Raw genomic sequence first — 12,458 nt, 5'->3', positions numbered from 1 at the left:
TTACAAACACAATTGGTTCTGGAAGTCTGTACTTAACCTGAAGCGTACTTAACCTGAAGCGAACTTTCCCATTGGAAGTAATGGCAAGTGGATTAATCCGTTCCAGATGGTCCGTGGAGTACTTAACCTGAAGCGTACTTAACCTGAAGCGAACTTTCCCATTGAAAGTAATGGAAAGTGGATTAATCTGTTCCAGACGGGTCCGCGGAGTACTCAGCCTGAAGCGTACTTAACCCGAGGTATGAGCATAGCTGCCAAGTTTTCCCTTTTCTCGCGAGGAAGCCTATTCAGCATAAGGGAAAATCCCTTTAAAAAAGGGATAACTTGGCAGCTATGGGTATGAGTGTAATTGGTTCCGTAAGTCCATACTTAACCTGAAGCGTACTTAATCTGAAGCGAACTTTCCCATTGAAAGTAATGGAAAGTGGATTAATCCGTTCCAGACAGGTCCGCGGAGCACTTAAACTGAAAATACAGTACTCAAACCAAGGCGTACTTAAACCGAGGTATGACTGACTCAGTATGAAGTTGTTGCAGTAAGTGCCACACTTTTTAACAACAGAAGAGAGGTGCCCTTGAGTACCTCCTGGAAAAAAGCACAGCTACAAACTAATTCAAATCTCTCCCCCATTCCTGGCGAGGCTAAAGAGTACTCTTGGGAAAGTGCTCTTTCTGTTGACTTCGCCAGGACTGCACACAGAGGACTGAAACACAAGAGCAGCCTAAGGCTTTCCAGTTGTGAGGATTCACTTCCGCCCCTGGTGCCTCTCGCAAGATGGCGTCTTGAGTGCCCTCGGTGGCGCCGCCGACTGCAGCTTCAAGATGGCGCACTTCCGCCCGACCTTATCCCACAGCGCCTTTCTCAACAGGGCGGTGCCCACGGAGGAGCAGCTGCAAGAGGGCGCCGTCTCGGAGCTCAAGATCCTTAGCTACCATAGAGCATGAGCAGAGGGGGCCACACACACACCAACGAGGGAATCTCCTAAGCAGCACACTCCAAACCGGCCACCCCTCCCCCTCTCCCCTCGTCTCTCTTTTGGAAGGGCTGCTTGGAGCCTCCATGGCTCAGCGCAGTCTGTCTGCAGGCGATGGCAGGAATTCAGTAGCGGGCGGACGCTGCGCACCAAGCCTCCAGCTCCATGAGCACGCTACATCTGCCCAGAGGCAGCTCCCATCATGTGCTGCAGGAGTCTACCCCACCGCCTCCATTGAGTGAGACAGGGGAGTGGGATATTTTTAATTTTATTTTTAAGGCAGAATCGGTGTCTGTTTCTTATTACACCTCGAGCGCCGCTGCTCGGGAGATCTCAGTGGGTGTCCTCGGGGACGCATTAAACCCCCGAGTGGAAGGAGAGGACTCGAAGACTCTGGTGAGACAAATCTGTTCCCCGAGAATGAGGTGGGCATCCTTGCCAGATGTGGGAAGAAGGGTGGGAGACACCGAGGTCCTTCTTCACCGCCTCTACCCTATTCTTGGAGGGCAGGGGAAGAACCAGGTGAGAAACAGCTCCTTTACTGAGAGGTAGAAAGCCTCTAGATGGGGAGGCTCCACTACGCTTGTGTAGCTTATGCCTGCGGACAAATTTCGCTGTGCTTAGGGATATGAGTGGCATCCTCTGGCTTCTAGCACCCATGAAGGCTTGCTGGTCCTCTGAATAAACAATACATGACACTATACTCAGAAGTCATATATTTCTCAGTAATATATATATACTGTATTAAAAACCCAGCCTTTAACTGATTTTGATTTAATTTTAATATGCTTGTGTTGATAAATTTATGTACATTAAAGTAAGATTTCCTTTCCAAACAATTATGTATATTTGCAAGAAGCACAGCAGAAAAGAAACAAAAGCAATCTTAAGTGCTTCACACATGCTTATCAGATTGCTGCCCAATATTGTTTTTCATCACATACCGGTAGTTTACTGGTTCTGTGCACGTCTGAGGGATGAAAATAAAAGAAAAATACTCCACCAGAATTTCCACTATAGAAAAATAGAATTAAGCTGTCACTGTCCTCACTGTCTGTAAAACTGCCCTATTTTCTACTGTGTTCAAGCATTCTTTGTATTTTAGTTTAAATCCTGTTATCCCGAATTGTACTTTCCCCAAGAAGGCATTATTTTGAGCCATCCTTCTTTTGATCAAGGAGGTGGGAGAATGTTGAAGAGGTATGGTAAACCCTTATGACCTGTGTAGAATTCTAGTTGCTTATACATTTTCTAATTTATAGGCTTCAAAAGTTGACAACCACCCTCAAGAACAGTGCTGGCCTGATACAATGCTTACAGGTAAAAGTTTGGTTGGAAAATTAGATCACTGTTTGCCATACTAAACCCTTACGGCAGAGCTTTCTAAACTCTGTGTAGCGGCACATTAGCGTGTCGGCTGCAGTGTGTAGGTGTGTCATGCGAAGGCGTTCATTTAACCTCGCTTGCTAGTAAAGCTGAATTAATGTGTCGTGAAATGAAGCATGTCTAAAAAGTGTGTCACCAACGTGAAAAGTTTGGAAAGCTCTGCCTTTCTGGAATTATCTTTAAAAACAACAACACACACTTCTGAATGCAAATAGTGAATTGTCCTTTAGGTGACTGCTTCTCATGTGTCTGAACTACAGTGTGACATACTTTACCCTGTAAATAAAGTTGCGCCTCATTTGTTACGAAAGAAGAAGCACATCATCAGATTTCCTCTTCACTAATATAAACTTTCAAAACTACCAGACAGAGATTTAATATAAGCTAGCTGCTGCTGCTGTTTAAATCAAAACGGGGATTGAATTACAACCAAAAGTTACACCTGGAGGAGAGGTGGGAAAGGGGCTGGTCAAGGTTCCCATGGGGTCCAGGGGCTTAGCTCAGGACCTGGTTCGGGCCCTGATTCATAGGAAGATAAGCCTAAAGGAGAAAGTTCATCTGAGTCATGTGCAGAACGTTTTTTCTTCATCACTGAGTAAGGGAAGACAGTCCTATGGATTGCAGGGGGTGGGAAGTATGGCACGGCTAAGGGAGCGGCTTCCTTTCATCCCACCTCAGAGGGATGTAGAATCTTGTGCAGCATCGCTGCCCTCTGGCCCCACCACTGCCCCCTTGGTGCCCAGGGGGCATGCGTAGCTCTTTCCCTCCTCAGGACTCGAGAACTCTTGGTAGAAACGGATCCTGTGTTGCTGGTGCTGCTGCTGGTGGAAGTGAGGGAGGCCCCGGCCTGCTCCGCTCCCCTCTGTGGCACCAGCTAAACGGAAGCCTTCCAACCTGCCCGCCTTGGGTGGTTCATTCCCCCGGCGGCTCTTCTGCAGCAGGCCGTCAAGCATTTTTTGGGCCGACTGGTAATCCAGGTGAGGTCCTCCTGATGTCTTCTCCACCAAGCCAGGGCTCCAGGAGACCTCGCCATTCTCAGAGCTCTCGGAGCTGCTCATTTCTGGCACCAGCTCCTCAAGCTGCCCACTGGGCGGCAGGTTGGTGGGGGAAGGCAGGTGGGCGGCTTCAAAGACCTCTGTCTGCAGTGTGGGCAAGGCTGGGAAATGGCTGCTGGGCCCCGGCGGGGCCACCAGGGCCTCCTGCCTCAAGTACAGGAAGCGCGGGGCTGGGAGGGGACAAAGCGGGGCTGCTCCCTCCTCCTCGCTGCACTCGCTTTCTGTCGAATTCGTGTCTTGCGTTGAGAACGCCGTGGACTTCTGCTTCCAGGGGATGAAGGCTGTGGCCCGGGTGTGGCTCTTGCTGTGTCTCTTTGGCCCTTCTGGGGATTGTGCCACCAGGGCCGCCTCGTACTTCAGCAGGAGGCTCCTCTCCTCGCTCGGCCCGGCTGCTGTGTCCGATTCGGAGCTGCAGCCCAGTTTGCTGGTTTCGGTGGCCGAGTCGGACTGGTTGGGGGTGGTTTGCATCTCAGAGGCGCCATCCATGAAAGCAGGAGGGGGTGCGACATCCAGAATGTGCAGAGAGCAGAGGCTATCTGAGGGAGACACGTCCTTCCCACTGCGCCGCTGCTTTTCCAGGCTGGGCTTTGCCAGCAGCCCTGAGATCTGTGAGTGGAGAGACAGCAAAGACCATTCAGACCATTTAGGTAATGGCCTTCCCTCCCAAAAAAATCCCAGCAGGTCTTGTAGTTTGAGGGTGTGCTATAAATATGTTTGGCCCTGTAAAGTGGAACAGATTCAGAGGAGAGCAGTTTATGCACATTCAAGATGTGTGCAACTGTGATAAAACGCATCGCGCTGAATCTGGAAGTGAACCAAAGACGTCACAGAAATATCACTAAAAGGGTGGAGTGGTTTGTTTGCGGAGGTTTTCAGTGAGTTTCAATTATATGTGATTTCACAGACGTGTGCGGTGCCTTGGAACGCAAGACCTGCATCTACGGGGAGCTGCCTGCCTGTATGGAAAATGAGGAAATGGAAGGGCTCTTGCCAGTGGCACCATCACACACAGCAGTGGGAAAAGGCTGCTTCTCTTCTCTGCTGCCCCAGAGAGGGCAGGACTAGATCTAAGGGGGTTTCAAGAGAGGAGCAAGAGGGGCAGTAGGAGAAACCTGTTGATGGATAAGTGAGATCAACCTAAATTGGCAGGTGCTGGGGTCTCCTTTAGAGGTCTTGAAATAAAATTTCAAGAGCCTTTTGTTGGGAATGGTCTCGCACTCTGAATTTCCCCCGCTAGAGTAGTGGGGCAGAAGAAATTAGACCTCCCATGATTCAAGTTTTCCTCCATTATTCTGTTGTTATACCTTTCTCTCCTCAACGCCCCCCCCAAAGTACTTTGATCAAAGTACTCACGTTAATTTTCTCCAAGGTGCAAATCGTGTTTTGGGCACTGATCAGCCTCTCCAGCAGCTCATTGATCCGCTGGTTCAAAGTTTGCTTTTCTTCAGCCATGCTCTGAGCCTGTTGTGAGGAAAGCATGGGGCGGGGAGACAAGTCAGCAAAGGAGGCCGGAAAGAGAGAGAGAGAGAGAGAGAGAGAGAGAGAGAGAGAGAGAGAGAGAGAGGAGCAAGACATAATAATACAAATAGAATACACTCTAATTGGTGCTGCAAAGTGTAACTTAATTAAATAAGTATGTTTCTTGCGACAAGCCTGGGGGCCAGTTACTGTAAGGGAGACAGGGATACAGAAGGAATAAAATGTCATAATAAAAAAAGCAAAAACAACTATTTGTTTAAACATCTTAGGGTGGATCCATCTAGAATAGACTCACAAAGATGAATGGGCCTAAGTGAGTCTTGCTGTGCATCTATTTCAGTGGGTCTCAATGTTGTCTTCTCCTTTTACAACCTTGTTTATAAGTCATTGGGTTGTGCTCTGAACTTTATGGTTCCAGAATAAGACAAAAAAAGCTCCGCTTTTCAAATAAATGATTATATTCCTTCGCTTCTTCCAACAATATCCATTAATTTGACCATATAACTCGTCTCCCATACTTTCAAGAGCTGGTACTCTAAAGAGGCAGGGGGGGGGTGAGAATCTTTTTCTCACTAACAGCTGGACATGTGGCTGCTGAAAAAGGAACCATCATTTTGATAACTTCATGCATGTTTTGACAGAGCACAGCAATATAGTTCCCAGTGGCGATGTATGGATGCATTTTTGCTTTTTTCCTAGTATAATATAATGGCGAGAACCAAATTTATTCATTCCTTCTTTTTTACATTTCCCTTACAATAATCTGAAGTCTGTCTTCCAGCAGCTGGTTAGTGAGCCGTGTGTTGGAATAGTCTTCCTGAAGCCTGAAAGGAAGCAAATACAGTCATGACAGCAAAAACTCTGAGCCAAAGTCCTGCACAAGATTATATATTATTATATCACTTGGTTGCATGAATCCAATTGAAGCATCTTTTGCTCCTCCCCCAAAGGGTGGGGCTTAGAGAACAAACTCCCCCTTCCCACATGCAGGTTGGCCTGGAAAAAGCTCCTCCACAAATCCTGAATACAGGATGAGCCCTGACCGCCGTGCTTTTGACGCGTCACCTGCTGAATTTTTCTTTTAGAGCGTCTAGTTCGTCCCAGGTTTTCTGCAGGTCTCGCTGAGCCATTCTGGGTTTGGCATCTGCTTCCTCCTTCTGCGCTGGGGATGCTGGCTCCTGCTCCTGTGAGGACCTGTAATGACAGTAGGGAGTGTGTATATGAGATGGAGAAGCAATTCTAGCAAAGAGCAGCAGAGGATCAAAATCTCTGTAGGTGGCAGGCGGTTTGATACCTGTAGCTGCAGCGTCTTAACTTAAGCAAGCAGCAGCAGCAGCAACAGAGGGTGCAGCAGCCAGGGCAGCTGCAAAGCAGGTAGAACTTTTACCACTGGTCCCTGCTTTGCTACTGCTGCCCCATGAAGGGAGAGGATAGGTGCTGGAAGATGCTCCCTGGAGGAAGACCCTGGATCAACCAACTGCTGATTTGCATACTCACACAGGTTGTTCCGCCTCTGCCAGCAGCTCCTGGAGATTTAAAAAAAGAGAGAAAATTCATCTCCATGCTTTCATTTTAAAATTATTATTCAAAGCGAAGGTACTAGCACTTAGAGGGACTGGGGTGGCGCTGTGGCCTAAACAACAGGCTTGCCAATCAGAAGGTCGACGGTTCGAATCCCCATGATTGTTCAGTCCCAGCTCCTGCCCACCTAGCAGTTCGAAAGCACATCAAGTGCAAGTAGATAAATAGGTACCGCTCCGGCGGGAAGATAAATGGTGTTTCCGTGTGCTGCTCTGGTTCACCAGAAGCGGCTTAGTCATGCTGGCCACATGACCCGGAAGCTGTCTGCGGACAAACGCCGGCTCCCTCGGCCTATAGAGTGAGATGAGCGCCGCAACCCCAGAGTCGTCTGCGACTGGACCTAATGGTCAGGGGTCCCTTTACCTTTTACTAGCACTTAAGATTGTGACAACAGGTTTAAACACACCCACCCACCAGATGAGTCAGTGTCCCCAACTCCAGAAACATTTTCCTCTGCATTAGAGGAGAAATAGGACTGCATCTTCCCAACTTGGACATGCCCTGCCCCAAATCTGGGAACTCTGGGACCCATGGACATAGTCTGAGCCAAGGCAATAAGAGTGGTTATCCAATGCAGCCACATGTGGAATACTGATTGCCTCACATCAAAAATGATATTGTAGAGACCTCTATGATTTTTAAAGTCTCCATCATGTCCCACCACCTAGCCTTCTCTTCCTCTCCCCCACCCCAAAAAACTACCCTTTCACAAACTGGTTTTTTTCCTGAAGGCCCCCCCCCCCATCATTTTAGTCACTCGTTTCTGCACCTTCCCAAGTGCTACAATATTCATTTTGGGATGTGATGGCTGGAACTGGGCTCCATATTCCAAGTGCGGCCTTCCCATAGGTTTATAAAAAAATGGGATCAGAACATAGCCGGGTTAGGCCACATGCCATTAAAGGTTTGTGCTCTCTAGTTAGCCAAATGAAAAACATAGTGTATGGCCTTTGAAAATGCACAGGAAATGCAAGTTCATAATTGTGCGGCTCGACCTCAGGTTAACAGACCCTGTGGCCTGACCGTTTATGAACATGTACAGAGTGCTTTTCCATCACTGAGATTTAACAGGCCACCTAGAAGGCATGAGCCTTTGGGAGGATCACCTGGGTTTTGTTAATGGTGTGGAGCAGCAGGTTGGCAGGGAAAGGCACTCTGAGGAGGAAACCCCACAGGCCCCTGCCAGGCCCCCATACCTTGCTGTTGTGTATCCTCTTCTTCACGGCTACACCCTCGTGCTCTTCCTTGGGGTTGGCTTTCTCGGCTGTTCCTCCGGCAGGAAGGCCCTTCTCTGCTTTCTTGAGGGGCTGTTCCGGCCTCTTGGCCTCCTGCCCGTGTCCGCCTTTGGCCTCACTGGGCTTCCTTGGCCGCTTGGCTGCCTCTCCTGGCAGCTTAGGCAAACTCCCGAGCTTAGCTGGCAAATGAGCGGCGGGCACCAGTTCTGGACTGGTACTGGCCTCATCTGTGGCCCTGCCAAAGGCTGGGTTGGCTTGGGGTCGGCTGTGGGGACTGGGAAGGGTGTCCGCCTTGGCCTCAGCCTGCCCCGTCCTCCTCCTCGCCGCTGCCTCTGCTTTTGCCTCGGCCATCTCCAGCAAGGACCCAGGGGAGCTGGCTTTGCTGCTAGAGCCTTTCGAGTCCGACCCATCGGTGCTGGGGGCCTTGCTGGCCAGGGAGGGCTCTGGGGGCTTCCAGCCCAGCGAACTGAGGCTGGAGGGGCTCATCACCTGCTGGGTGATCTCGTTCAGGAACTCTGAGAAGCGGAGCTTCTCCTCCACCAGTTTCATTCTTTCCGTGACGGGGGGCTTTTTGGGGGCGCTCAGATCCAAGCTGTTTGGGGGCTGCTTCTCCCTCTGGAGAGGCCTAGCAGGCCCGGGGGCAGGCGAAGGCTCCTTCCCTATGGACCGCACAGTGATGGTCTCAATGGACTTGGCCTTCCGCAGCCAGTCACCGCCGGCCACCGCCCCATTTTTCAAGATGCCTTTGCTGGGCGCTGGAGCCCCGGCGTAGTGGGGCCGCCGTGGGGCTAGGATTTCCGCCTGCTCGCTGAAGGCGAGGCTGCGCTCCAGGCTGGCGGCCTTGTAGAGGTGTCTGTCCACGCCGTCGGGTTGACCGGGCTGTGACTGCAGGCCGTGGCGGTTGGCCAGCCGGTCGGCGCTCTTGCTCTGTCCTTTCCTCAAGCGGCTGAAGGAGCCGGAAGCGTCCTCCTCCTCGAACTCTGCCGCTTCTTCCTCCCGGCCGCGGTGGAAGGCCCTGGCTTCTCCCGAAAGGTCCACGCAGGACTGCGAGTGCTGGGGGTGGTAGCGAGGGCTGGTTAGCAAGAAGGCCTCTTTGTCCAGGCTGGCTTCAGAGGACCACGAGGCCGAGCTGGAGGCCGTGGAAGAGGCCGAGGTGGAAGAGGCCGAGGATGACGAGAGCGCGGTGAAGTGACCACTCCGGCCCTCGGCCCACTGCTGGTGGCAGCTGCTGCAGTCCCTGAGCCCCAAGTCGGTGGAGGAGGAGGCCCCCTTGGTCTGCCGGACAGGCATGAAGAACTTTTCCATGACCTGCAGCTTCCCAGCCGGAACGTCTCCGTTGCTGCCCTTGTCGCCCTCCCAGTGGACGGGGGAGAACAGCCCGGCTTCCTCTTGGGCTCTCTTGTAGGACTTTCGGCGGATGGCTGAGGCGCTCATCCTGGAAAACTGGGCTCCGCTGGGCTCTGGTGCACTGACTGCCAAGCCTCTCCCTGCCTGACACGATTATTTAACCACCCCGCTTGGCTCAGTGGAGCAGAAGTGGGAAATGTCAATATAATGGGCACTGGAGCATCTCATCAAGCGGAGAGAAGCAGGCCAAGCTGTTATGACATATGCTTTGCCTCACCCCTCTGCCGCCCTGCTCATAGATTCATGGAATCATAGCTAAACAAGATTATTACCTACCACATAAGGCAGACCTTCCAAGTGTCCCTGTTTTCCGGGGACAGTCCCAAATTTACAGAAGTTGTCCCGGTTTCTGATTTGATCCCAGAATGTCCCACTTTGCCTTTAATTTGAGAAATGTTGGAGGGTATAAGGGGCCTTGGGTGGGTACAGGGCCCATCAGAAATACACATGCTGGGATGGCCTTTCTCTATTAGCCAGCTAACTATTTCCAGTTCCTATCCACGGGTCTGGGAGAACAAGACATTGGCCAGCACTCTGGCTGCCCCACAGCAGGATCCTGGGCCCCATATGCCACCTCAACATTATGACTGTAAATAACCTTATGGTCTTGTTTTACTAATCTCTGCTTCTGGGTGTTATCTTTGGTTCTTGGTCACTGAGGAATAGCTACTCCCCACCTCCAGTAGCCCCAGTAACAGATTTTGGAGCCAATGCCTTAAGTCCAGCTCATCATAGGCAAGGATGAGTAACAAGGATGTTCAGCTGCTGCAAAACTGGCAAAACCATTGCACCAGGTTTCTGTATCCCAGCTGGACTTTGCACAAGGCTTGGCCTGTAACAGCACAGACTGGCCATTTAGACACAGAAAATCAACCAATGATAAAAAGTTGTTTGTTTGTTTTTTAAAGCAACTAGTGGCACTCATTCCTGCACCAAATTTGTGAGAGGGGATTATGATACAGCGACCCTCCAGATGTTTTGGCCTACAACTCCCATGATCCCTAGCTAACAGGATGTGGTCAGGGATGATGGGAATTGTAGTCCAAAACATCTGGAGGTTGGGAATGCCTGATCTAGGCTCAGCCAAACCAATGAAGCACCCAAGTACCAGTACATAAATATGTGTATAGCCGAGAGCGCTTTTCCTACTGTATTAATACAATATCGATGCATCGTGGCATGTGAGGAGGGAGTACAATCCCGTAATTAAATGTTGCAGTTATTTGATGCCGTATTTATGTATCATTGTTAGACATTTACAGAGCAAACTTTCTGCAGCCTTGGTTGAGACATTTGCCATCAGCATGACCTTCAGATCTTCTCCGAGGGTTAAGACTTCCTCCTGCAATCCATTGCTCCTGCCCCCCCTGCTTTAAGCCAAGCAGGAGCTCCCCCCCCCCTTGTCACCAGAAATAAGCAAAGATCAATAGTGCGGCTTCTCTGCCCTCAAGCAGTGACATTGGCAAGGTCACACGTGGCCTTGCTATGTGGTTGCTCCTCTGTGACTGGCAGGAACTCAATGGGTAGCAAAGATGCAGAACAGGTTAAAGCCAAGGAGAAATTACTGCAATCTGTACAGCAGCACCCAATCGCCAAAGCTCTCCCCTTCCCCTAACTGCTCCATCCATTGAAACAGCACCGTTTGCAGGATTTATCGATTAGTATGACAAATCCAACCTCTCTCTCAGGTCCTATTTGGCAATTTTAGACATTTCACAAAAATGCTTCTCACAACTTAGTCAACAGCTAAGCCCACCCTATGCGGATGCCAGGATCTTCTGTATCTTTTGGTGGGACAACAGTTGTGAGAAGCATTTATAGGTAGCTGCTCTCCGTATCTCAGATAGGGAGCTTCTCCAGCCTGACCAGGAGATGCTGGGTATGCTTTACTTTTTTGGGGGGGGGGACTACTTAAATGCTGATTAAACCAATTGATTAAGACTCTTTAGATAGATCAGTTGGTTAGAGCGTGATGCTGATAATGCCAAGGTTGCAGGTTCAATCCTGCATTGCAGGGGGTGTGTGGATTTTAGGATCCCTTCCAACACTACAATTCTATTATGAGTTTTATAGAGCAATGGTGTGAAACTGGTACCCACCCTCCCGTCCGCAAAGCTTGCTGGAATACAATTCCCATAATTCCTGACCACTGGTCACACTGACCAGAGCCAATAAAAACCAGAGTCCAACATCTGGAGGGCCAGAGTTTCCCTACGCCTGTTGGTGCTGAAACAAAGTGCTTCCTTCTTACAAATCCACTTTAAGAACACTTACAGGCAGCATTCGATAATGGCCACTAAAAACTGATTTAGAGCAAGCAGCTGAGAAGCTTTGGGTCTCCCCTTTCAAGCTGTTAAGATATACCAGGTCCCCTTTTACTCAAACGTGTGGGCAACTAGCCTAAGAGGTCAAGTTAAATTCTACGTAGCCCAAAGACACACACACTTTCTCACATCACCAGCTGGCAAGTTGCAGTTGCTTTGCTCTCCAATACATGAATGGAACGGCAGCCAAGTAAGATTCTCCTTTGATCGTAAGACAGAACAATGCAATAACAGAAACAGGGCAGAACTGGCATCCAGGATGGTTGTAGTGTCCAGCTGCTGAGCTGCTGGTAGGCAGGTGTTTTCAAAAGTCAAGCCTAATCCTACTCACTCCCCCTCGTGTGGAAGCGCCATGGTTCAGTCGTAGAGCATCTGCTCAAGACCGTTTGCACAGGCCTTCTCTAGTTTGGTCACAACAAGGATAGGCTTTGCTGAACCTGCTCTAAGCCACTGGAAATGCATTCAGCCACCTCTCCAACTTCCGATACCACAGCAGGAATTGGCCCCACGTAGTGTTTTTGTTTCAAAGAAAAGGTATTTTCATTGAAAACGGAGATTTCCAGGGAAGTTTAACTCTGTGGTTCCACTTTATGTGTTATTTGCTTTCTAAAAGCAGGCAAGGGCTATCAATCTTGTGGAGACCAAGAGAATGACTTTCTTCGCCCTCTGAGGAAGCTCTTAGCCAGGGGTCACCAAACTTTTTCAGCAGGGGGCTGGTCCACTGTCCCTCAGACCTTGTGGGGGCCGGACTATATTTTGAAAAAAAAATATGAACAAATTCCTATGCCCCACAAATAACCCAGAGATGCATTTAAAATAAAAGGGCACATTCTACTCATGTAAAAACACCAGGCAGGCCCCACAAACAACCCAGAGATGCATTTTAAATAAAAGGACACATTCTATTCATGTAAAAACATGCTGATTCCCGGACCGTCTGCGGGCCGGATTGAAAAGGTGATTGGGCCACATCCGGCCCCCGGGCCTTAGTTTGGGGACCCCTGCTCTTAGCCAAGA

The 12,458-nt window shown here is 49.9% G+C and overlaps 1 protein-coding gene and 1 long non-coding RNA gene across 2 annotated transcripts; one reads left to right on the top strand and one right to left on the bottom strand.

Moving 5' to 3' along the window:
* Window positions 1-121: 121 nt before the first annotated feature.
* On the top strand, window positions 122-2,587 carry LOC148683132 (uncharacterized). Its single transcript, XR_015947411.1, has 2 exons — window positions 122-1,496; window positions 2,237-2,587. It is a non-coding gene; the product is annotated as an uncharacterized LOC148683132 (long non-coding RNA).
* Window positions 2,588-2,713: 126 nt separating this feature from the next.
* Window positions 2,714-10,337, bottom strand: LOC148683131 (uncharacterized). The gene is made up of 6 exons (XM_088659385.1): window positions 7,672-10,337; window positions 6,392-6,420; window positions 5,960-6,088; window positions 5,652-5,718; window positions 4,769-4,876; window positions 2,714-4,021 (listed from the first exon to the last, which is right to left on the bottom strand). The coding sequence occupies exons 1-6, from the start codon at window positions 9,142-9,144 to the stop codon at window positions 3,035-3,037; spliced, it is 2,793 nt and encodes a 930-aa protein (XP_088515511.1). The 5' UTR covers window positions 9,145-10,337; the 3' UTR covers window positions 2,714-3,034.
* Window positions 10,338-12,458: the final 2,121 nt, after the last annotated feature.

The sequence above is a fragment of the Zootoca vivipara genome, chromosome 16, assembly GCF_965207765.1.
Source record: "Zootoca vivipara chromosome 16, rZooViv2.hap1.1, whole genome shotgun sequence".
Lineage (NCBI taxonomy): Eukaryota > Metazoa > Chordata > Lepidosauria > Squamata > Lacertidae > Zootoca > Zootoca vivipara.
This window is presented reverse-complemented; position numbering and strand designations above follow the sequence as displayed.